At 43.1% G+C, this 25,556-nt stretch overlaps 1 protein-coding gene across 1 annotated transcript in view; it reads right to left on the bottom strand.

The window, feature by feature from the left end:
• Positions 1-1,017: 1,017 nt before the first annotated feature.
• The window catches only part of SEMA5B (sema domain, seven thrombospondin repeats (type 1 and type 1-like), transmembrane domain (TM) and short cytoplasmic domain, (semaphorin) 5B), a 185,895-nt gene continuing 161,356 nt past the window's right edge, over positions 1,018-25,556 (bottom strand). The window contains exons 16-22 of the mRNA XM_009327140.1: positions 25,329-25,554; positions 24,453-24,671; positions 22,491-22,661; positions 21,421-21,570; positions 20,474-20,518; positions 17,070-17,275; positions 1,018-1,173 (exon numbers count right to left, since the gene is read on the bottom strand). Coding sequence (XP_009325415.1) covers positions 1,018-1,173; positions 17,070-17,275; positions 20,474-20,518; positions 21,421-21,570; positions 22,491-22,661; positions 24,453-24,671; positions 25,329-25,554 — 1,173 coding nt within the window. The remainder of the gene's footprint in view (positions 1,174-17,069; positions 17,276-20,473; positions 20,519-21,420; positions 21,571-22,490; positions 22,662-24,452; positions 24,672-25,328; positions 25,555-25,556) is intronic.

The following is a 25,556-nucleotide window of genomic DNA, read 5'->3' as shown; positions in this document are numbered from 1 at the left end:
CCAAAGCATGGTGATTTCCCACAAGAAGAGCATGGCCTCTAAAGTTGCCTTTCCTGGCAGATGCAATCAGGATCAAAGCTAGAACAAAAAGAGTTAACACTGTCTTAGAAAAAAAGAAAAAGGAAGAAAGAAAAAAAGCCCATGGCTCTTGTGCGGCAATCATCACATCTTTTTTTCCAGTGATACAAACATCTTTGTTTGTTAGGCACTCCAAGTTCATGTCTCCGATGTTATTCCAACATTTACTTTTCTTAGTGTCTCACTGCCTGTATAATTTTCTTTTAATTAAGACTGGAAACATTCTGGAAAGCTTCTTTGGGTAATGCACTTTGTTTGCGTGGTGTTTCTCATCAGCTGAACTGCATATTACCAAAGAAGGCTGCGGAGACTATTTCCTGTAATATGAAAAGATTCTGTTGAAGATACAGGGAACACTGCCCTAGAAAGTTACTTTTTTCTTTTCCCAGAAACATAAAAAACCCGAAAATAAAAAAAAGAAAAGAAAAAGAAAACGTTCTTCAAGTTGTTGGCACAATGGAGTCCCACTCGGCCTGTCTCATGAGCTGGGTGTCATCCAGTGCACCATTGCTACCCTGTCTCAGGAAAGATGCTCCTCACCAGACAGACACCCCTGCCCCAGGAGGCCACCTCTTGCCTTGCTTAGAGTGCACCCGCGTGTCGTGTGCTGCTGCGTGGTGGCCGCTGAGCCCAGCACACAGCCACCTCCTTGAAAACATCGGCCTTGGACAGCAACGCTGATCTTCCAGCCATAAACAGTTGCAGTAGTAAGAGCCATCTCCAGCCAAATATCCACAAAAGCTCTGCAGAATGGTCCATATGCGTTTTTGTCCTTGTAAGGAGATGTGCTGTTTACAAGAAATACAATTAACCAAAGGAAAAAAAAAGATCTTACTGTACAATATTTACATCTAGAGGCTGGGCCAGTATTTGGTCCATAAAATCAATTTAAAAAAATTCATATAGGAAGTGATCCAGTCCTGTAGGATCTCTCCATCATCAGCTGTTGGTAAAGGTCCTTCCAGGGGAGGCCTCGGGCCTGTAGTCATATTTATTCAGTGTACTGGGATAATAGGTTGTCGTGTACACATTGGTTTGCTGCAACGGGTAGAAGTTGGTCCTGTCATCTGGTATCAAATTGTTCTTGTTAAGTGTCTGTAAAAGAGAAGAGGAGATGACAGGCATGGCAATGGTGCCACACAATTACTCTGTCCTACCTGCAGACACCTCCCTCTCACCTGCCTTCTCCATCACGGTCTCTGTTGCAGCCACCACCACCTTCCCTCCGGCTGGGAGAGTAAGACGAGTACATCGTACTCGCTATGGGGCTAGTCTGTGGGGGACCACAGCTCCTGCCAGGTCTCCTTTGGTGGACCTGTGCTCACCTACTGCTAGGGCCAGAACCCAGAGCCTTCTCCAGGGACCCAGAGTCTTCTGGTAGATGGCGTGTTGTCTGAACATCATTGTCACACAAAACCATGCTGGGCCTACACAAAAGTTGGTAATTAATGGCAGCGTTCAATCTAATCTCTTCCAAAATGCTCATGTTATAGACTGCAGCTCCCTCTCAAACCAGGTGCCAAACGGCAGCTTTTTCTCTTTGGAAGAGCAGGTGTGCATTTACCTGATCTCCATCTCCATTGGTAGATATCCAGGTTTGGACCCCCCGATATTAAGTGTGTCACTTCTGTAAGCTACAGTATAAGTAACAAATCATGGTCACTTTTGGAAAAACTAAAATGACTTAAAAAAAAATTAACAACCACGTAACAACTGTTGGCAACAACAACATAAGAAATGAGAACCACAAACGCCCCTTTTACAATCAAAATTTAGAGATGGGGCTTTTCTCCCTCCCCTCTTCCCCCCCTTCTTTGCTTTTTGCAAGAATTACTATTACTCTTCCCACCAGCAAGCAGATGTCCCCCTCCCCCCAGATTAAAGCCCATTGCTATGCCAGCCATCACCTATGCATAAGGATGAAATTCCATTTTGGGGGGGGGGAATGCAATAATTTTATGGAACTTTCTCCTTCATCTTTACAGTCATCTGACTTCTGTGAATTTGGCTGAGAAAAATTTATGACAGTTTTTTCAACTAACCCCTGGCTTAAATTTCTTACACATATCTCTGGCCTATGTCGCTCCCACGTGCACCTTTAATGGTTGTCATGCAGGGAACTCACTCCTTTGATTTGGGAGTCAACACTAGGCGTGTTTGCTACAGCATCCTCATGATCAGGGCACAGCACATTTAAAGAGGGCATGAGCGTCTCTCCCGCCTGGAGCAGAGAGATGGAAAGATCTAATGAGGCAACTAGTCCTGGGACCTAATGGTTGTTCTGCCGCAACCCGATGCTCCTGGGGGAACAAGTTTACCTCAGTTCCCCCTTGAGACAAACAGCTCATACCCAACACAGCCCAAGGCAAGATGAAAATTAATTAACTAATGCTCAAACCCATGAAATACCCAGCTCCATTAGCCTTACTCGACCCACCTAACTTCAGCCACCTGAACTTCAGGCATTAGGGCTCCATGGGCAAGCCATGGAGAAGCCTCCTTCCTGCATGAAGGCAGGTGTGGATGAAAATTGCCTTCTGAGGGAGACCCTGTCCCCCCCAGCCCTGGCAGCAGTGGAGCAACCTGCTGACAGTGGGTGCCCGACTTTTAGGAGGCTACAGTTAGGTGAGCGGGGTCTCGCCCTGTGCATGTGCCCATGGCACAGTCAGGGCTTAGCCACATCCCAGCTGTGACCACTTAAATGATCAGAGCTACCCCTAGGCTGAAAGACAAGACCGCAGGCAGCACATTTATCTCCCAATCTCTTTGTAATCAAGCAATTTTACTGCATGGGGAGGGGGAGAGGAGGAGGAAGAAAAGAAAATGCTTTCTTCTAATCCGATAGCAGACTGACAGCTACAGCTACCCTGGGAGCTGCAACTCCCAGTTTCACACAAGACATTAGGAAGAAAGGCTTTCCTATGGCAAAAGTACCCTGCCAAAGAAATTTCCCAGTTGCTGAACTACTGAATAAGTTTTTTGGAAATGGGTACTACCTGAAACATCTCATACATGAAATCCGGAGGAGGCTCAGCCTCCTCCTGGTCTGACCGTGATCTTTCCCAGCTTGGACTCTCTAAAATGAGCTCACAGCATGTCACTTGTAGGAACCAAGGAGAGAATTTGTATAGGCACGCTCAAAGTGACAAATATTTCCAAGGAATGAGAATTTGTGCCCTTCAATATGGAAGGAAGAAAAGAAATGTCATGCTTTGCTCCCAGTCACCCAAAGAAATATTAAAATAGTGTGGGCAACAGTCTGCTGCTTTGTGCTGGAGGCTGGGAAACAAGGAAGCCAGGCTCAGTCCTCCGCTGCTTGCTATGCTTCCTTGGGAAATCCAATTAACTTGCTCTCTGCTTCAGTGTCTTCTGACCCAGCTTGATAAAAACGATTGAGATCCCCTGTAGAAATGCACTTTGCTAAGTACTACCACTGAGTATTTGGGAGAACTGCTCTCTGGCGAACACCACAGGTGTTCATACCAGCTGTACATGATGACTGCTATTTCCTATCAGTGTCTCTAGCCCAGGATACCCACTGCAGGCATGGTCCACCACAGCAGGAGGAAGAGGCTGATTGCCACTGCCGCACTCCCTGGGCTCTCTTGAAGGTGGTCCAGCATCCAGGCCTCATCTGGGTCACTTTTCAGGACGGTTAAAATTCATGACATGCCAGGATTACCACCTCTGAAATTTGGTGACATCAAAATCCTGACCTGGGATGGCTTAGGACCATCTTGATCTGAGGACAAAGACCTCAGGACTCTACTTTTTTGGTCTTCAGCTGGAAAATCTGTATGAGTTTCAACACGTCCCACAGTGTTTAAAACTAGCCCCTTACAGCAGACTTAGCATTTAATTAACACGATTTGCGTTTTTTTCCTCTCTCTCTCTTGTCTTACTTTCATATAACATTTAATTAGGAAAAAAACCCACAACTGCTCCTTTGCTCTTTTTGGTTTTATTTTCAATGAGGGCTTATGTCTTAGGAAAATACCTTATGAAAATGGTTTAGTGGAATTTATAATGCAATTAGCTGCAAAGAATTTGTCTCCAGAAACGCTGCAATGGCAGTACAGTCCTAAATCAGCATGATCAATGTGCACTGCCTTAACATTTCCCCACACAAACTTATTGTCTGTCTCATTTTAATAAATAGATGATTAGGTTCCTTGGCACTAGAAATTGGTTGATATTTTGAAGAAGGGAAAGTAGGCAGCAGTGAATTTTAGAGATGTACACATACATACTCATGCATGCACTGCAGGAGAAGAGGCACACAGTTACATCCCTCTGGGTGGGCTCCCGTGCTGTTTTTACTCAAAGCTTTAATCCTTGCTCTCATCCTGCAATTCTTCGCTGTGACAGTACAGAGACGGCCAACGACTTTCCCTTTGGAAGATATTCCCCCAACGCTATATGGGTTATGCTGTTAAGGTCAGAGCCTCCTGACAACTTGAACTCACTGGCGTTATTGTGGGGATGAAAACAGCCTGCTGCGCCCATAGGTGTTCCCACCAATATTTATCAGTCCCAACGGGAAAGGCCAAGAGTCGTCACGACAGCACAACCACAGTCAATCATAAAAACTAACACAGAACAGACCCTTGCTCACAGCCCGACTCCTACGAGTGCCTCTTCACCTCAGCCACCTCTGAGCGAAGTCCCCAATATTACAGTCGCCAAGAAGTGGCTGTGATACGCATACGTTTAATTTTGTTCAGCTTTCTCCATTGATATTTTTAGCCTAAGTCATCATTCAGATTTTCCATTTGTTACTTTTTCTCCAGCAATGCCTTGCCACTACTCCCCCAAATTCTGCCTCTGCTCCAAATCATTAAGTCATAATCCACTGACCTACTTGCTTACATTCTCCCAGATGTATCAAAACATCTTCATGCGTAACAGTATGAGACTTTCAGTACTACTCCCATCCTACAGCTGCATGTACAAGCTGTATAAACATTTCTTACACACATAAACAGATCAATGTTTCAATTTTCAATAAACAGTCATGAAGATTTCAAAACTTGATTTTAAAAGGGGATGAACATCTCCTCACCCCCAATTAAAAGGAATTCCATACAGTTTTTGAGAAGCTAAAGTGAAAAGGATGCTTCTAAAAGTATCTGATACACATACAAGTAATACCAAAATAAGGGCCATAAAGTAGTTCCCATAGGGTGACATGCAATGGCAAGATTTCCTTAATCTTCTCACGTAGAAAGCACTCTGCTTTCTGGAGCTCAGCATTTTCTCTGAGCTCCAGATCTTCTTTTCTATTTTGGGGGCGGTGTGGGGGAAGAGTCAGCAAGTTTCCCCAGAGTTTTGTAGGTTAATCTTCACCAGCTACGCAGCACTACAGCCCCCGTGAAGTCAGTGAGCAAGGACAGTTTTCCCCAGCCTCACAGTTTCTCCACTATTTCTCTCTCGACAGGTGTAATTTCAGTTCTTCCACCTCCCACCCATGACACTTTCCTCTTGAAAAAGGTAAAAAGAAGAAAGAAAAAGGTTGGGTGACCTTCCTGGGCAGCTTCAAACCACTCTGTCTAGCATTTATGGTTATCACCACTTTAACCTCTGCAGAGGCTGAACAATGGCAGTGTGCACCTTTCCAGCGGGCAGGACTCATCAGAGATGCGTCACCTGTGCCAGGACTGACTGCATAGTTGGAAGTTTCCACCTTGCAAGTTTGTAATGGTGAACATCCCACTGTACTACAAAGAAAACCTTCCCCTTTCCTTCATCACAAAGTAAGCGCAGGCACTACGGAACCAAGGGTAACAACTCCAATCACTGCTAACCCTGGTCACCCGCTGTGGACATAGGCAAAGGTCTAAAATTAGGGTCCTGGTAGCAGACAGCAACTTTGTAGTCAACCCATTCCTCTTGGCAATATCCAAATCAAGCCCATGTGCATCCTGCATCCTGTCTCTGCAGAAATCAGGGACAAAATTCCCACTGAACTCAGTCGCACAATTAGCCCTAAAAGAATTAAAGTGGCGTTTCAAATTTTCCTTGGAACAGCATCCAACAGACTTCCTGCAGCAACAGTGGGATGGCCATTACTCCCCCTCATCCCCCAGGAAAATGGTGGGATAAGGGAATTGTGCAATGATGTAAGGAAGCCAAGAGCCAACATTTAGCTTCTTTTGTGCTCCTTTTAAGTCATTTGTTTCTTGCAGTGAAATCAGATTGAGCAAAATGCCTTTTCGATGCAGATCAGCTGTTTTATGGAGCTAGCCATGCCTTCTTGTTAAAGGATGTTACTTTTTGTGTTCTAGGAACATTAGCCAAATGACTTAAGGTTGTGGAAATACATTAATATTATGAAACATTTCCCACAGCTTGTACATCTCTGGAATTACCAAGGCAGAGATCTCAGAATTATAATTAACCAGTAAATTTGGCAATAATTAGCATAATAATTACATTTCAACAAAATAAACCAGACAACTAAAATAACCTCTTTTGGCAATAATTGACACAAGGAAAACAAATGACGTTTGGCCCACCCACATGCTCCCTTTCTTCTGATCCACCGGATGCCGCAACACTGCTGTGTCTCTCGAGCTACGCATTACAAGTGACCCTGCAAAGTTGGAAAGTTGCCAGAAAGACTTTATGAGACCTGTGTATTTACTGCGAGCTAAGAGTGATTTTTAACACCTTAAGAATTCTTCCTTCCGATGTTCTTAAAAATTTGCTTAGTGTCTTGCACTAAACAATCTCACCTGATGCTTTTATGAAATCTCTTAAGCTCTGCCTACACTGAAGTCAAAGGTAGCAGTGGCCAGGGTTTATGTGTTGAGTTTTTTCTGATGAATCCAGTAAGGCTGTTTGCAGGATTTACAGTGAAGTGTAGATGTACGGATGAGGAACCTATTTTCTATATAAGAACGTTTTTCCTCTCAAAAAGAGATAAAAAAAAAAATCCCACTAGGACACTAAACTTATAATTGCATGTTCTTTTTGGATGGAAGTTTACCATATTTTTAGACTGGAAATTCTTTGTTCACTGTTGGTAAATAAATTAAACAACCCCCAAATGACGGCAGCATCTGTACATGTGCTCGGGTTGACAATAGAACTAACATTCAATTATAAGAAAATGAATAGCTACAGTTTTCTATAGCTGTTTGAAAATAGCTATTTTATCCTTATACTTAGGAGGGAGTGAGGTTATATTACTGCCATTTTAAACTTATAAAAACCTTCAGAGTTGGCAACATAAAGGACCATTGTCAGAAAGGTGCTTTGGCACATCTCTGACTTTAAGCACATGAGTAAGATGACAAAACAAACTGTATGTAATAGTAAGGCAAACTGAAGTGAGTCCCTGCTTAGAGCTAAATCCAGGTTTAAGTATTTTTCTGAACTGGAAACTGAAGTCTGACGAGTTGATGGAAATCTTCCCACTGGCAAGTGCAGGTGTCTAGCCTAAAGCTTGCTATTTATCCCTGGCTTGCCAGTGATTTGGTGGTGGCAACACCCATGACGTGACATCCAGACACAAAGAGGAATTCAGGGCTGCCCCAAGCTGCTTCCCAATATAGCTGGTGCACAGGATATAGCAGACATGATCTCAGCTGTGTGGGAAGGTGTAAACTGTCTCCTTGCTGCACTACTATGCTTCAGCGTATGCCCTTCCTGGGTCCCTCACGTATACTGTAGTGTTACTACAGGGGCTCATTGAGTTGAGCTACAGCACCTGCCCTCATGCATGCTCTAGTACTCAGGCTAACTCACCAGAGGTGAAACCACTGCCTTCTAAAACTAAGTTTAGTAATTTGCATTGGGTGCAGATGGTCATCTAGAGAAACTGGGCTAGACTGGGCTTCCGCTGTCGGTAACTAGTAAGGCCACGGTGACTGGCTGTAGGTCTGTCTGGGGAAGGCAGTTCTCACTGCCTCATTGCAGTTATACTGAAGCAAGCAGCCCTCAGTTTTCAGATGGCCTCAGAGCTGCTTATTCCGGTGAATTACCAACACAAGTCATGCAGCCTGGTGCCAGTTTACAGCGCTACATTTAGACTGAGAATTGCAAAGGTGTAACTGCAGTGGAACAAAAAAAAAAGTAGTAAAAATAGAAATAAAAGTAAAAACTGGCCTAATTTGCCATCTGCTAACTCCATTCAGTTTCTTACAGTCTTATTGCTTTCCAAGTATCTCCCACCCTCTAAATAGCTGCTTTTTGATTATTTTCCTCAACATTGCTTTGTTTTCTCCCCATGCTGCATCTCACCTTGTTATTTCCTCTCTACACTTATGATCTCCCCAGGTCATTTTCCATTATTTCTATAGCAATGGCTGTTTTTTTGACACACCTCCCAGTTTAATATCTTCTGCTAGTTTAATTAACACAATTACTGCACCCTCTCCAAGGTCGTTAATGAAGTATTAAATAAAGCCAAACCTTGCATTACTGCTTGCGGTGCCCCACACAACTCCTCCCCATAGCCCCATATGTTCCCATTAATGATTGCCTGATGTTCACAGTCCATTAGCCAGGTTTCAAGCTCTGCAGCAGCGTTCCTGTCCAAGCCAATTTCTACTTACACGTCACAAGATTATTTAAGACACCAACATCACCCTCTTTTCTTTAGGTGTGTGGACCAGTGAAGCTACATTTTTAACCAGCTGAGAATCTGCCCCTATGCAGCTCAGTCTCGTGCTTTCCCTTCATCCTCTAATGCTGAAACTCTATGCAAAAAGTGATCGTGTTTTATCTCTTCCTGCTCAGCATTAGGTCCCGGCTCAGCTGTCAGTTCAGCCCAACCACCTTTCATTTCATCAGGGTATGTGACATGTTGCCTCTCAAATATTAATTCAGATTTGCCTGCATATTAACACTGACACAGATTTGTTTCAATGAGCTTCCATCGCTGTAACTGAAAGCACAGTCGAGTCAATCCCATTTGTTTGTCCTGGTTTCACTCTCTAGTATGGCCCCAACTCTGCCAAATTTTAAAGACCAAGCAGGATTTAACACCCCATTGATATGCTTTGTTGAATAGAGAAGGTCCAGGCGTACTCTATCAATTATGATATGTATGATTACAGGCCTGTATGATTACAGATAGTTTCTCTTACCCCCAAATCCAACTGCTGTTTCTCACACAGACTTACTGGAGCTACTTCTGTGACTTTAGTGCATTGGACTTTGGTAGCTTAACAGCGACTCAATTAGCTGGGAAGAAATTGGCCTGCTTTCTTACAAATGCTTTTGAATTACCTTTACATTTCATGGTACTCAGGGTTTGCCCAAGATCCATGATACTTATAAAGGTAATTGGAGTTGTTCATTAGCTGGTTCTCACAGACTCTGGGATACGGTCCATCTAGATTCCTTCATCCACAGATTTTCAGTTCTTTCCTTTGATCACATGCTTTTTGCCAAATCTCAGGACAATGTTAGAGCAGACTTAATGAGGATTCCCCCAGCTATAGGGGAATGCAGGCAGAGCTACTCCTGCTTACCCTACACCAAACCTATTGTGCATATATAAATGATGCACCAGGGAAAGATGGCAACAGATGTAGTGTTGCTGCAGCCTGTGAAGCCTGTGTGGTGGCAGCAGCCAGCACATCCTGAGCAGCCCTGATCTCTCAATTGCTCTTTAGGACAGGCTGGTCATGGTTCAGGAAAAAAACAGCTCAGGTATTTCAGCTGTCCTCTCTCAGAGCTGCCAAACACGTTCTGGACATTGAGCTCTAGTTCTGAATACTGACACAGCTATCTTTATTTTGTATGTATGCGGCGAGATTTCTTTATAATTCTATTTAAAAATCCATTATTCACTAGTGGAGCTATTCCAGATGAAGAGTGAGGCAGCTCCCCTCCAAGTCTACCACAAAGGTTACATGTTTTCTGGTCTTTATTGTTTGTCTAATATTATGCTCTCCCTTTACTTTAGCTCCCTGCCTCTTTCATGGCTCCCTTTAAACTCTTCTGCAAACACATAATTGATTCCTCCTGCATATCTTGGAGGCACTGAGGATTTCCCACTTCAGCTAATGCGCATAACACTGCATCCAGAGCTTCGAGGAGACAAGGAGGGAAGAACCACGTCAAGCACCTGGACCAAAGGAGAACCATTAACTTTTAGCAAATGAGGCTAAGGTTTATTTGAAATATTCCTCTTCTGACCAGCAGAGGGAAGTCATGTAAATACATGGCAGTCAGTGCAGTGCGATTTTGTTATTCCCATTCCTGCAGTTCTTCATCGTTTAATTCTCCTTCTTCCAGCACAGGTGGGTGGGTGGGGGCAGATACATGTCAACCTCAGAGAAATTAGGAAAGGCAAAAATTGCAAGAAAAAGGTAATATCAATTATTAGACCAATTAGTGTAGCTGGAAAAATCAGATAAACTTTTGAATATATCTGCCTGTCTTCAGGTCTGAAATAGCAGCTCACATGTTCAAAAACCTGCCAGTTTTTCCAGCTATACTCATTAATCTAATTAAAAATAAAACAAAATTTGTCTGTCTATAAACCTGTCTTGCCTGCATCCACAGATTATCAGAGCTGCAGAAATACAACCGCAAAGAAAGGCTAGTGTGAGCATCCATGATGACTAGCCTAGCCTGTAAGAAGGCGGAGCATGGACCATATCCCTGACCTGGGTGTAGAAGAGATACACCTGGGGAGGAGGAGGGAAGGCTGAGTCAATAGAGAAAAACACGGCAGGATAAATATGAAGCATCTACCCCCAGTGTCACTTAAAACTTCTCAATATGGCTTAAAGAGGAAACCAAAAAGTCATCCCAAGAGCTGGACTCTCTCAAAATGGTGGGGGAGGAGGAACAATGTGGATTCCCACCCCACAGTGAGCAGCAACAGCCCTGCGAAGTAATGAAGGGTTTGTATGAAAAGCAGATGGAGCGGGAACCAATTCCCATTGGGGGACCATTGTGAGCAGCTGCTTAGCATCCCAGAGGGAGCAGGAGCAAGGAAACATTCAGATCCGAATGGGCAGTTTCCCCTACTCTTAAATAATATATCTATGAGAGGGAGATATCTGTGGCTTGCACACAGCAACCTGCTGGGCCACTGCTGCCATGGGGTGAGGACACCTCCAAGAGATGCACATCATTCTACAGGCACAATCATCCTAGGATAGCCACACCTCCAGGCATGCTTGACTGCTCAATTTGACTCGACCCAATGATATAAAAGGGAGAAAAGACACTAATAGATTTTGACTAAGACACACCACTTAATCCTTTTTTCCCCATCAGTAAGCTCTCTTGCTTTCCCTTCCTAGCAGGCATTATGTAAATTCAGAGTCCCCTGAAGTGATATTTGCAACTGCAGGATCATACAAGAAAGGGCACAATGCTCCTTTGCCAATACAATCCCCTGCCTCTACTATTCTTTTTCAAATAATACTATACTCATGGTAAGTACTAAAAATATGTACTCTACCATTCAAGCACTTAATGTTCTTAAATGCCACTTTGTTCAGGGGAAGTAGTCTTTGTTAAACATGAAATTCACTGGGAACAAAATTTATGTTTCAATCTGATTTACTATATATTTTTTATATATATATATGTATTTATTTTTTCCAGCTGATTACATTTCTCTCTAAAACACCATGCAGCTAAAGCAAATACTTCAGGGAGGCCATTGATAACTTATTGACGATGTTGGGTATCATCAGCTGCTGGCTTATGTCTGAACTTTACAGCCACTTCCTGGGGCTTGAATGATGCACAGTGAAAGGGTCACCAGGAAAAGAAAAAAGCTTATATCACAGTGCTATCAGTGTATGTGCTGTGATCACTAAAAAATAAATGCGTTAGCCAATTTTAGTTGAGGTAGCAACATATCAAATTAAGCAATAGGACACTGAAGCCCTAAGTTTTCCATGGCAGAGAGAAACAAACGTCCTCAGAGACCAAGGCTGACTTAGACAAACATTCCTCCAGAGCACTTGACAGTAGTTAAAGCTCATTTAAACTTGAACCACTGGCTGTCTCCCCGCTATAAAAAAGGTGTGATTTTCAGCGGCAATGAAAATGACCATCACCAAGAGAGAGACATCTAAAATCCATAGCGGGATCCACTTTCCTATATCCTGAGCTTTATTTCTTTTTGCAATGTTGAAAGACACACCAAACACCCAGCCTGTTGTTTTATTCAGAAGGATTCTTCTTCCAAAGACAGAATTGGTTTCTGTTTCATAACCCTCCACATCGGTATTTTATTGCCATGAATTACTCGGGATTAGTAATGAAGTGTGGATCACAGTGTCCGGAGTCCTTCATAGGGGGTGTCTGCTCTGCACTGTTATTTGATTCTCAACAGCACTGTTCGCACTTTATTAAAAAATATTCATTGTAGGTTCTAATTTATACAGAGTCCCAAGTGATTTACTGAATATTCCCCCCCATTTTCTGGTAGCTGCATTTATATTTGCTGTATAACTTTGGGCAACTGCAGGACTCACAGTCCTACTGAAGTTAATGTGTATTGTTCTGATGTCCTCCTAGAAACTTCAGGTATCAGGTGATACATCAAATAGTTAGTTTTCCTCTTTCATTGCCATATCCTGCAGTCTCACTCAGTTCTCACCTCATCTTCCCCCACAATAAATTTGCTCGTTGACATAAATGACTGTTTCGCTTGAGCACAACTTCAGTGTTTGGCCCTTAGCTTCTACAAGAGCAGCAGTGATGCCCAGAGCAGATGCACTGCTCAGGTGCTTCCTCAGCTTATTTGAGGCATCAGTACAGAAAGAGTTTGACTGCATGACTCATGACTAAAGCTGTGTTTAAGGAAGGAAGGACAGAGGGAGGTCTGTCCAGCACAATTGAGAAGAAAATCTGCAGAATCATCATCATAACCATCCTGCGAACTTACATTTCTCACTACTCCCATCTGGCCTGATCCAAAGGCCATTGGATTTTGGATTTGGACCAATGTGCAGACGCCTTTGCCTGTCCAAATCCCGCACAGAATAAAATGTTGGCTCTCTTTATTGGCAGAGGATTTAGCAATAGGAAGAAGTTCAGTCCAAACCCTTTCTCCACGTGTGGCTGTTCCAAGAGCTCCTAATTCACAAGGGCTCAACCTTGACCCTACATCCTCCCGCTTCTACTGCAGGATCATCTGGCTTTCCATCAGCATGACTCTAATAAGTAACTCACACGAGTAAGTCACTAAGCAGCTGAAGAAAAATGTTAAAAAAGAGGATCTCTCTGCTTTGATAGCCAGTTATTAACTAATCGGCGTGGCAGTACTAGGAAGGTTGTAGGTGGTTCTGTAACCCATCATGACAAAATGTGAAGAGCAGATAATTTTTATTTCATTATGCTCTTGTTCTGCACAGTCTTCAATATTGTCAGAGTGCTGTATGAACTTTAACCAATTAATGAAACATGAACTGCTTATTAGGTGACACAAAAGGTCTCTCCCCTACAATCTGTGAATAACAAATCAAAATCAACGTGCTGCTGGTAAATGCATATGCATGAAATCTTTTAAGACATCATGGCTAAAATAGCTAATAATAAACCTCACAGCATTTCTGAGAAAGCAAAACAGGAAGGGAAAAGAAGCCAGCAAAAATAAAACACTCTTCTGCAAAACACTGCCTAGGTAAGTTAGCATCAGCTAAATGATCAGTAGGTCACCATTATGTACGATATTTACATCTGATCTGCATTACTGCATTGCTGTGCTGAAATGTCCAACGAGGCTCATATCAGCTAGCACTTCCTTCATTAAAATTTGCCTTCATATAAAATTCACCTTAATTTATGAGTTCGCATTCAGTGCTATACGTTTGAACGTAACACTGCCAAACTTTCTACTGTGTTCACCTGCTGGTTGGAGAGCAGAGATATTTCAAGATGAAAACAAACTAAAGATGGTTGCAGAAGGCTTATTATTATCAAAGAATGGAAAATAACAGACTTGTGCACACGCTCAGCCTTCTGCTACCACCACGTCACTGTGTATGATCATTTTCTGTTCCTGAGAAGTAGTCTACACACCATATATTTCCTTAATCGTGGATTTATTATCTCTTTCACAAACATACACGCAAACCTACAATGATTCTTTTGCTTTCATTACCTAAAATATGTTGGGAGCAGTTTTCTTGCTATCTGCTGAATAGAAACTTACTTGGGTTTAGAATCTGGAATTTCAGGTGTTTTCACTTTCTTTTACACATACACATTTTAAATTCAGATGGGCCCATATCCAAGCTCAGTCCAACCCTCATTTTCCAGAAGGTGAATTTTAGCTCCTCCATCATTTGAATATTAATTGTGTAGCATCACAATAAAACCACACATGCTCCTTGAAGGCATGAAAAACTCCCTCCTGACCCTTAGAAAAATCTGCCAGTTATTCCTAAATATAAAGCTGGCTAATAACAAGGTCTGTAAGTAATTACACAGCACAGAGCACACAGAGCCTTCCTCTCACTGTGCTAACGCTATATTCTTCAAGGGAACACTGAGGAGTGGCAAATTTGTAGTATTAAATGAGACATTTTCAGGCAAGAGTTTAAGAAAGGAGGGCCAAAGAGAAGATGAACATAAGGAAATAAATATTCAACAGGAATAGAGAAAAGGGGCTTCACTTGATAAACAGATTTTACCCTTTCTGTAAATCTCTTTGCCTCATTCACCACTCTGAAAGTCTATGACTTTGAGTTCTTCTCGGCAAGTAGCCCCTTGCTCCTAAACATTTAGTTTGGGTCCGTCCAGTGACTGCAGATTTATGCACTTCAACTCTTTCACTTCCTAATATTTTATAAATAAGCCCCATCTGGTCTATCTCTCCTTGTGTCCAAGTCCCTTCTCCCCCAGCCTAACTCATACAGTCCCAGTTAGATAATGCCTTCCTTTAAATAGACTTTTCAAATCTTGATCTAATGCCTAGGCTCTTTATGTCCCTCGAAAGAAGACTCCAACAGCTGCTCACTGTTACTACACACTAGATCAAGTATTCAGAGATGGATCTATCAAAGAGGTCAGCTCCCTCCTGATACTACATTAACTAATCTGCTGCTATTTTAAACTTTACTTAACTTTGTTATTACTTCTACTCCACTGCACCGTTCAGCATAGACACATTGCATTTCACAATCCATTTACCCAATTGATCAAGATCGTTCTGTGAACAACTTCATCCTTCTAAATTTTAACCATTCTTCCTATTTTAGCATCATCTGATAACATATAATAGCACAATATAGATCATGAAGAAAATGTTAACACAAAGCCAACACTGTAACTACCTGGTTTTGGCCACAAAAATAAATTTGTCGCTTTTCTTCATTGCTTGCTATGCAAGAAACAAGGGGATACTCTTGCTCATCTCTTTATTCCTGCAAGCTTTTCTCATCTGGGTTTTCCTATTGATTTTGCCACAACTGCTCACATAACTGAAAGGATTACTCTCATAGTTTGAAGCTTCCAGTATCAGGTCCCAGTTCTTTACCTGTCAATAATTTATTACCTAACCTGTATATGCAGAGTGTGTAGAATAATACATCCTTTGAAACTTTGTTAAAAGCCTCTGAAAATCCCAATATGTCTGCTGCTTCCCTCCTATCTAGATCAATATTTATTTAATTTAAAAAAGGAATCCAATTTGCTTGACATGATTTACTTTCCACAAATCCATGCTGACTCACATTATGATGCTGTACCCTTATTAAACTGTATGCAACTGTAGCCTTATGCTGCTAGGAAACGTATTTTTGAGATTGCAGTTATAGGCAGTGGGATCCTCTAAGGGGCTGCAATGCCCAACACAAGGAATTCAGCACTTGCTTATTGCCAAACTGGTCTGTTATTTTCCAGCTCAAACTGTTTTCCTTTAAAACACCAAAACAACATCGACTTTTTTCAAATGATTTGATGCAAGCTCTTAGTTCTGATGCATATTCACATTGCAAATCATGGCCATGTATCAGGAATCGTCCTGTGCGCAGCATTGTAAAATCCCTACATAGAAACAGTCCCCAGCACCCAGGGAGTTTAGACTATGGTAACGGTCCCACCATTGATCTTATTGTTAGGTCTCAGTCAGAAGCAGGGCCAGATCAGCAGAAACAGACAATCAAAATGTCAACAGCACATAGCTATATGACGGAGCAAGCAGCTGCAGGGTTTCCTTCTGTCTTGTGTTCATGTCCCAGATAATGCTCCACACTGTTCAAGTGACCTTAGGCAGGCTGCTCCTCCCGTGGTGACAGGATGGGTGAATGGGCTTCACCCATCCCACTGCTCACTTCTTTGATCCCACTTCACCTGGAGACTGATGCTCAAATACAACGATACGCTACTGTCTCAGCATATTGTCTCTTGCACCTGTAGTTCTATCTGCTCAGATAATGGGTGATGTTCTCTTTAGCAAGCAGACATTGCAACAGAGTATGCCACTTCAACACCCATCTTCTCCTAAGGCTTCAACTCCCAATTCTGCTGCTGTCATTGAATTCTGCATGGCTGCCTGGGGTAAGTTCTGTCCAGTACTGATGAAGGGGCAGCACCCTCTCTGCTTTCTCAATTCTCTCCAATTTGGCAGTTCCCAAAGCATTTCCACAACCTCATCCTACCAATAAGCATTTTCCCAGCCATTTGTCTAATGAAGTTTCCATTTTTATTCTTCCTCCCCTCCGTTTCCTCTTACCATGCACTAACAATGCACTGAACTGAGCTCTTACTGATTTCTTAGAGGACAATTTGTATGCATACAATAGTCAGAATGGGCTGGAGTATCTTGGTATGTACTTGCCAGACTGGCATTCATCAGGACTGTGGAACAGAACAAAATCCCATCACAGTAATGGGACTTTTTAACCCCTTTGTGACAGTACAGCTAAATGCCCCTTCAACCCCACGTGTAATGCCAACAGCTGGGCACAGATACACAAACCTACCCAATTCCAACCGTGACATAAATACAGCATTTGTTCAGGTAGTATCGAGCTGTTTGTGGTAGTTCTCATCAAGTACCCTACCTTGAACTCCATAGGGGTGTACTTCTCATTCTTGGGAGTTGTGTTGCCCTTGTAATGGAGATGGTTGGGAGTGGTTGGGTGGATAACAGTCGACTCCTGGGACTGCCTCTGACAGCGCTGGCAGTACACATAAATCACAAACGTTAAGAGGCTAGAGCCGAAGAAACAGGAGACCCCAGTGGCGATCAGATGGATGAGACTAAAACCTGCAAGGAAAATGAAAAGAGATGCTATTTTTAAAGAACAGCCTTTTTCCCTCTCCTGACAAGACCACAGGTGCAAATCAGAACTATGACTTCTTGGGATCAACATTAATAAGCTGTTGAAGCCAGAGTCTTACGTTCTAACATAAACTGACATAATCTCCCTGCAAATCGGTCTCCCCACTGCAGCTCTGCCTTGTGCAGTTTAACAGGTTCATGCATTGTTTTCTCAAAGCTCCCTCCCTGTCTCTCCTCTCTCCCCTCTATTGATATTGAAACTAAACATTATGTTAAGCTGACAGCTAAAGAAATGAGCCGTACAAACAATGCACATTAATGGATTCCAAAGAATGTGCATGTCATGGAAATAAGGGGATAAAAATGCTCAGTGTTTCTCTGAAGGGGAAGGAAGGGAGGGGAAAGCCTTTTTTGTTGGCTGCCCAAAATGCCTATGGGACTGTGTGTGGGGTGGGGGAGATACACATTCCTCTCCCATGTAATCCAAGTGTGCTCAGCATTCTTGCTTATTCATGGGGCGGCATTGCCTTGGCCATGTCTGCACTACCTCTGAGGTGTATTTGTACCGCCAACAGTGAAACAGGGGTCCTCAGGGGAATTGGAAAGATAAGGTGGAAAAAGGAAAGGGGGGGAACTGCTTGAAAAACACTTCTTTGTTGGCTTTCTCCACAAACTGCAAAGATAGGAAGCCAGTTGCAGGCAGGTGCTGGCAGGATAGCTACAGTGCAAATATTTCAAAAAGAAAAACTCTTGGACTATAAAAGCCTCCTATAGAGATCTGTCCACATGGGATTGCAGCAGCACCCTCCAAGCACAGCGCTGACCTCTGGAAGGAGCTGCAGTTGTGCATCCCACGCGCTGGGAGGTACTTAACTCACAACTCCGGCTGGTGGGGGGAAGACAAAGTTAAATAGTACTCCTCATTCCTCCCTCACCTCAGAGAGTCTCAAACCCCATGGTAAAACCAACCACCAACAGATCTCCACTGACAACAGAGTAAACAGTAGTGACCTTTATAGCCACCAAGTTAACAAAGCAACCAGAGGCAATCTTGGGTGGCAAAACTTTATGACCTTGTTGTCTTTTGCTACATGCAGGGGGGGATCTACAGAAAAAGAATCAGTGATGATGACTCCAAATGCTACTGCCTTTCCTCTACCTTTTGCTCTGTCATCTTTCAAAGAGTAGTAACAAGGGCCCTAGTGTCGGGGGGGGACCCCTGACTGCTTCCCCCAGGGCAGCTGTCCCAAGGGAGGGCCACATTGGCTCAGTGGCAACTACAGCGGTAAAATTCCCGTAATACTTAAAAAGGCAATTCATTTGGACAGACTGCTGTGTTGACTTGACTGTGTGCAGAGAAATGGAAGGGACTACTCAGAGTGGCGTTAAATGAGGTTCATTCTTACTCTGATCACGGTGTGCATTTTTTTGGTGCCATCTTACATTTTAACTGATACGTTTTTCAAATAGAGAATTCTGCCCATTAGTCTACTGCTCTCCTCTAATCTTTAGTTAAAAAATATCCTCCTGAGTTTAAAAAGAACAAAACCAATAGAGTTCTACAGCAAAGTAATGCACTTCAATCATAATTACAGTAAGGAACATACAGAATTTATTAGACTGACGAGCTACATTTATTTTTTAAACCACACTATAAAATTTGATTGCAAGATTACCACTTTCTATTGTGTTTCAGATGATGGTCCAAAAAACCAGCAGAAAGACAATCATTTCCTACTAAATGTTACAAGACATTTCCAAAAAGACATTTCCTTTCTAAAAACCTCCGCCTGCTTTATATCACTCATGAGAGCTAAAACACAGAATATGCAACCGTGCTCAGTGAAGGCACATGACACTCTGTCACATTCTCCTCCTGTCCAGCTTTGCTTATATTGCAGTGAATGTTTCATTTCACTGCTACACTTACCGATTCACTACAGTAGGAAATCCTTTCTAAAACATAAAGCTCTCTTACATTTCCCTCTCACCTTTGAAAAACACATCTGATTTTTCAGGTGACTTTTAGCCGTATCTTAGGGAAAAAACAAATTATTTTGTTTGCAGCATGTGAGTCCCCAGGGGAAAGCTTTCTGGTTCATCACTTTGAAAATATAGATTTTCTGAGATGCATCAACGGAATTTCTATTTATTGGCTTCTTTGCCAAATACTGTAAAACACTAAGTAATAAATAATATTAGCTATGGTAAAATGTAGATTGCAACAGCAAATACAATGGTGGTGGTATAAGAAGGAAGTGTGGATACAGTGCATAACAGCAGAGTGCAAGCCGTAGCAAGGAGTCCTGGAACTGAAGCAGTTACGTTGCACCCTCTGAGGGAGACGGAGTGACGCAGAAAGCCAACAGTTACATTGCAGGTGCTAAAATCTTAATTCCATTGATTGCCCCACAGTCACAAACCGAGAGGCCACATTTCCATGCCACAGGTGGCATGCCTTTTTTTGCCATGATCTCCACAGGGAGAAGAGATTTTGGCAGCCTGCAGATCTAGATTTCAGGAAAGCAGGGATGTGACGCTAGCAGGAATTGACATGGCCATTAGTGTGAAACCAGCATTTTAAAACGTCGAAGGAGCCTGCCATTTTCTTCAGTCTGCATTTTTATCATAGGGGCTCCTAGGGCAGTGGAAAAGTGACACTAATGACTGGATCTTTCCAAGTTACATGCAGAAAGGAGACACAACTTCTGTGAGAGGTGAGGACTCGAATGAAAGGAAGTACTTGGAGGACAAGTATAAACTCTAATCTCGTCCTCTATCAGGAAAGGATCTGTCTAAGAGACCCTGTTCACTGAAATCTTTATAGGTTATTTAAAAACACCTGCCTCTAAACAGCTGGAGGCTTACAGTAGTGGAATGAGGAATATCCCTTCCTTTCTCCTGAACCATTTACCCTGTGGGTACAGAGAGACAAGCAATGTGCTCCCTGGTAATTAATGACCCTCAGTGGCCAACCCAAACCCCAAAATAAATAAAAATCTTGGAACTGACAAGTGGACATGCGATACATTCCTCCAGTCTGACTCAGACAGCAAGACTCCAGTGGAATTAAGGCTATCAGTGGGATATGAGCTGTATAGATTAATGGTTTGGTTGATACTGCACAGGGAGAAAACAAGTCAGGTTAAGATAAAATAAGATATATAGTTAGTGGTACCCTACCTCCACAGTTCGTGCTCTCATCAATGCTGGAGGCTGGCAGGATCACTAAACAAAAAGAAGATTGGAGAAAGTTGTCATTTTGCCATCACTTTACTTCTTTAAGTAATTAAACCCCCTGTGCTCCAGACACGAGAAGCTGCTCATGTGTTCTGCAGCAAGGTGAGAGTCTCTCTAAATTGAATGATAAGCTCAGAGTGCGAAACACATGCAACAAAACCTCTCCAAAGACCTGACAATTCCAGTACTGTTACCTGATCACTGTTCTTCCATTTAGGGGAAAGAAGGTAGCTGAGAAAACCATGAAAAAGAAGAGTACCATTGCCTAAAGACCTCAGATTTTTAAGTCAGGGCACTGTAATCCAGAAAAGAACATGTGGAAAGGGGTTATTCAGTCTAGACCCATATCAAATATTTGCCTGAGAGATTCAATTTCCGCAAAACACAGGGTGGAAGATGTTGATGACCATCTGCCCATCAACAAGTGTTGCTCTGTTAGACCCTTGATTAATCTCCCCACTTCACACACCAATTTTCTCCATCTGCCTCACCTTATTTCTTCGCTCTTTTGGGATGCTTCTTTTGATACCTGAACTCGAGGACCTTCTGTTGCCCATATCCATACTGAGAACAGAAATAATTTTTATAACCCAGTCCGAGATGAACTATGCAAAGTTAAAAGCTTCAATTCAGGTGAAGCAATACTAGTTATTTATTACAGATCTAGGTAATTCTGTTTTGAAGAAAAACTAAGCTGCCTTAAAGGAATGCCAGTTACCCTGTGCCTGCAACAAGGGAGTTTATAACATGTTTGTTTGTTTGCTTGTTTTTCTAGAAGCATCCAAACCCAATTTATAGTAGAGAAAATCTCAGCCTAGCTTGACAGTCAGGGCACAAGCTGCTCTCCTGAACTGGCCCATCCTCTCCCTCCTCCATGACACTGTACGTACCAGGAATTTCATTATACAGGCAATCTTGGTACTGCGTGCTGTTTCCGATACACTGAGAAGAGTCTGGGCTGTGTACCTCGCAATAACGGCTGCGGTATTGGATGCCCTCTTCATTACACAGGCTCCACTCTGACCACTCTGACCAGCCACCTAGAATCCAAGATCAGGAAAACATGCAGACAACGTCACCCAGAAGGAATAGGATCCCTTGAAGATACCAAACTTCTCCCATGCTGAAGGATGTCTAGATCTTGGGCCTGGGCCTCTCTCGCACATCTAATCCAGGGGCCTTTAGTGGATTTAATTTTCTCGATACAAATAATAATGCAAGCATCATACTGTACTTGTCAGGTTGTAGTTTTCTTAATACGGACCGAACCAACCCTTGGTGGAGCACTGCGCAGCACGGAGTTGTCTTAAAAGCTCCTATGTCAGCTCTTTGGTTAAAGACGTACAAGGAGCATTGGATGGGGCAATGTTGCACCAGGACCCCCAAGTCCTGAAGTGGCCTCCCAGGGATACCCCAAGCAGCCAGCACAAGTTACAGCAGTTAGAGAGTTTTGCTGATGTTCCTAAGGGCAGGAGTCAGCCTGCACTCGATCAGAAATACACAAAGGAGGTTCAAAACCAGCACAGACCTAAACCCTGTCCTCTGAGTTGTAGCACATGCTCATCTGCCTGTCTGCGTAAAAAAAAAGGAAGGATTTTCCCTTCAGCAACTGTACAGATTGATGTTTCATGACTTCTTTTGTTTGTCTTGTAAGCTTCCACATTGAAGAACCAAGCTCCTGCTTTTTCAATTACTTTAAACGTATCAGCTGTTAACAAGATTTTGCCTGTCTGGCACCAGAATGCCAGAGTATGGGCTAGTGAACAGGTAAAGAGAAAGGTGATGCATTGCAGTTGAACACTGGGATGTCTCCTTTTTCCCTGGCTCAATAGACATTTACTGAATGGACAGAAAAGCTTCTAACTGGTGGTGTTTCTGATTTATTTTTTAAACATTTTGCAGATGTGCCTTGCTCCCACCACCACCCAAGCCAGGTGGAGCAGGGACAAGAACTGGCTACCTTCACATGGGTGTGTGTTGCAAAGGGCCTCCTCAGTGTGCAGACCAATGCAGATATCCTCTCCGCTAGACGGAGCTGGATTGGTGCAAGTCCGCGTGCGCTGGTAGTGTCCTCCTCCACAGGTTGCTGAGCAGTGAGACCAAGGAGTCCAGCAAGACCATGAGCCTTTCACTGAAGGACATTGAAAAGCAAGGAGAGAGAGGTAGATGCCGATGGTTACTCCTCTCACTGTGACAAAGCTGGAGAGCCCCAGTATCTCACCTTCCAGATCCACCCTGCCCAGACTAACTAGCAGTTTCTTGCACCCTAGGACATTTGGGCCTGACAACAAGAACTTCCTATCAGGAGAGGGTACGAATGTGCTGCACACTGCAGATGCAGAATGAAGTCTATGCACAAAAAGACTGCATCATAAAGTGCCAAAATAGAAACTATTCTTTAGGGTAGTCACTGAAATATTCTATTCTATTCTATTCTATTCCATTCCATTCCATTCCATTCCATCCTATCCTATCCTATCCTAATCTATCCTATCCTACACCTTTTTAAAAAACAGCGTTGTCGTTATTATTATATTGTCTCCTGATGCTTCACCTGCAGCAACAGCAGATTTACTTGGGAAAAAAGTTCTGTACAACCTAAGTGGAGCTTATATGGCATCTTTCTGTGGGGGTCCCGAGTCCTCTAGTTCCGACCTTCAGGAAACAGAAACTCGGAGGCTTTATCTGAGCACAGCCCCATAACAGGTTAACAGTAAAACTAGGGAGGGACTTAAGATCCCCGATTCCCACCCCGCCTTGTCAGGCTACTAGACTGCCTGATTTGCAGGTCCATATGCCATTATTTCAGAAGATAATAACCTGATGACTTAGTGCAAGATAAACCCAGGATTTGTGTATGCACATTGAGTGAGGCAGGGAAGGAGGGACACACAGAGAAATAGTAATCATGCACTCAGAACAGATTGTAAAACATCATAGTGTCCAAGGGGAGAAAACAGCACAGAAGAAGGGCACAGACATTAGTGAAAAGCCACTGAGAGCTTCCAAAATAGTACTAATAGCTGCCTTTATAGTGCTAGAGTTATTTTCTTTTTATAGGCCACAGAGTGCAATATTTGACACTCCTGCTACACTCTTGCTGCACACTCTGATCATATTTTCCTATCTGCATTGGAATTTTATCTTTGTATTGAATTTTAGAATCATAAGAATACTATTATAATATAGCATTTTCAAGTATAGGCCACAAACTATATTGCCAGAGGTAGATAATTGCTTGAACTGCAGGGAGGCAAGGTAATTTGTGTAAGAAAGATCACTTAAATTTAGTTTAGAAAGTTATTACAGAGCAAGGAGAAGGATAAGTATAAGTGAGAGAGAATACAGTAGTCAACGGTCTATTATTACTATTCTGGACCAGGAGTGCAACATAAACATGAGGACAAACTCGAAAACCAGGAAACCAGGCAAGAATACTCCCTGCTGGCTGTGCAGGAAATGGTAACTGATGTCAAGAGTAGATGCCCATCGCAAGAACAATACGTAAGCAGGAGAGGGGGAAGAAACAAGTGTTCACAAGAAGAACCGCCACATCAAGCATCTCTACACAGTATTAAGCCACATTTATTAAGCCTGACTCCTCATCAAGGTGCAGATGCACCATGATGCCCTCCACTGGATGGAGCATCAAACCTTCTTGAAGCAAAAAATTGCTAGACAAGCCACAATACTACTTCCTCTAGAGGATGTGGCTGTGTTACGCTCTGAGCCTAGGTGAAACATAAGTCATAGCACTAAAGATCACATACATGGATCATCACAATAGCTTTAAAAAAAATTAAGGAAAAATCCCCCAAATAAAAAAAAAAGCAGCTTGGAAATACTGATTTTTTTTGTGGCTCTACCATTAAGATGGGAAAGAACAGCTCTGAATTTCATGCAGGAAGATGATCGTGGTTACCTGGGCAGGGATGCGGATTGCAGTCTTGGTACTCCATCGCTGACCCCACACAGGGCAAGCCACCATTTTTAGGTTCAGGGTTTGTGCATGTTCTCTTCCTGATCCTAAAGCCCAACTCACAGTCCCTGGAACAGGAAGACCAGGCCCCCCAAAAGGACCAGCCCCCATTGATAATCCGTGCAGAGGTCTTACCAGTCTTGAGGAGGTCATCAACAAGAGCTTCAAGGAAAACAAACAAGACACCACATGATCACAAATTAATCAGCTGTTGGGATTTTAAAAAGGGCTTCAGCTCATGAATAAAATCAGGATTTATTTGCCTGGGGAAGAGTTTCTGTTGAAAGCCCTTAGCAAGGGTTTTGTTCCACAGGGTTACAGCTAAGCTAGACACAAAATGAAATCTGTACACACACAAACTGAGTCTACTGATAACCTTGAAAAATGACCTTTCTGGGCAGCAAATTGTAGCAGTCGAGGCTGTTCCCTCAGGACACTGCCTTGCATCACAGCAGTAGTGAAGGGAATAACCCCAGAGACAGTGCACAAGGGGACCTCCAGAGAGAAAGAAGAGTAAAGACACACTGTCCTGTAGAATGGCTCTTCTCTTCTCTATACCCTCATTACTTGCCTGTTCTCTTTGGGGCCCCCTGGCAGTAGCAGGAACAAATCTATACACTGCCATAAGCACAGAGTTCACAACTGTGTTGACCTCTTAAGTCATGGGGCTCTCTCCATCCCTGCCATTCTGCAGTGATACTAGTCATACATGCCCAGACTTATGTAGACACAATCAGGTTCTGGTTGTTCTGAGAGGATCCCCCTTCCACCACCAAATCTAGGCTTGCCCTACGGTCCCCCAGAGCTGGCAAGACGTACAGTCAGTATCACACACTGCTGAGCCATCATTGGGGCAGAATCGACTCTCGGTCTTCTTCCTCCCAAACTGCAGCTCATGGGGGTCGGACAGCTGGGCACGGCACGTGTAGCGGAAGCGTTGTTCCTGACGGGCACCATTCTGGGTGATGTTGACAGGCATCCAAGGGGTCCAGGGTGTATTCCTGCGCACCTCCGGGCAGCTCTCTGGGTTGCAGGTCTTATATTCCT

The sequence above is a fragment of the Pygoscelis adeliae genome, unplaced genomic scaffold, assembly GCF_000699105.1.
Source record: "Pygoscelis adeliae isolate BGI_AS28 unplaced genomic scaffold, ASM69910v1 Scaffold227, whole genome shotgun sequence".
Classification (NCBI taxonomy): domain Eukaryota; kingdom Metazoa; phylum Chordata; class Aves; order Sphenisciformes; family Spheniscidae; genus Pygoscelis; species Pygoscelis adeliae.
This window is presented reverse-complemented; position numbering and strand designations above follow the sequence as displayed.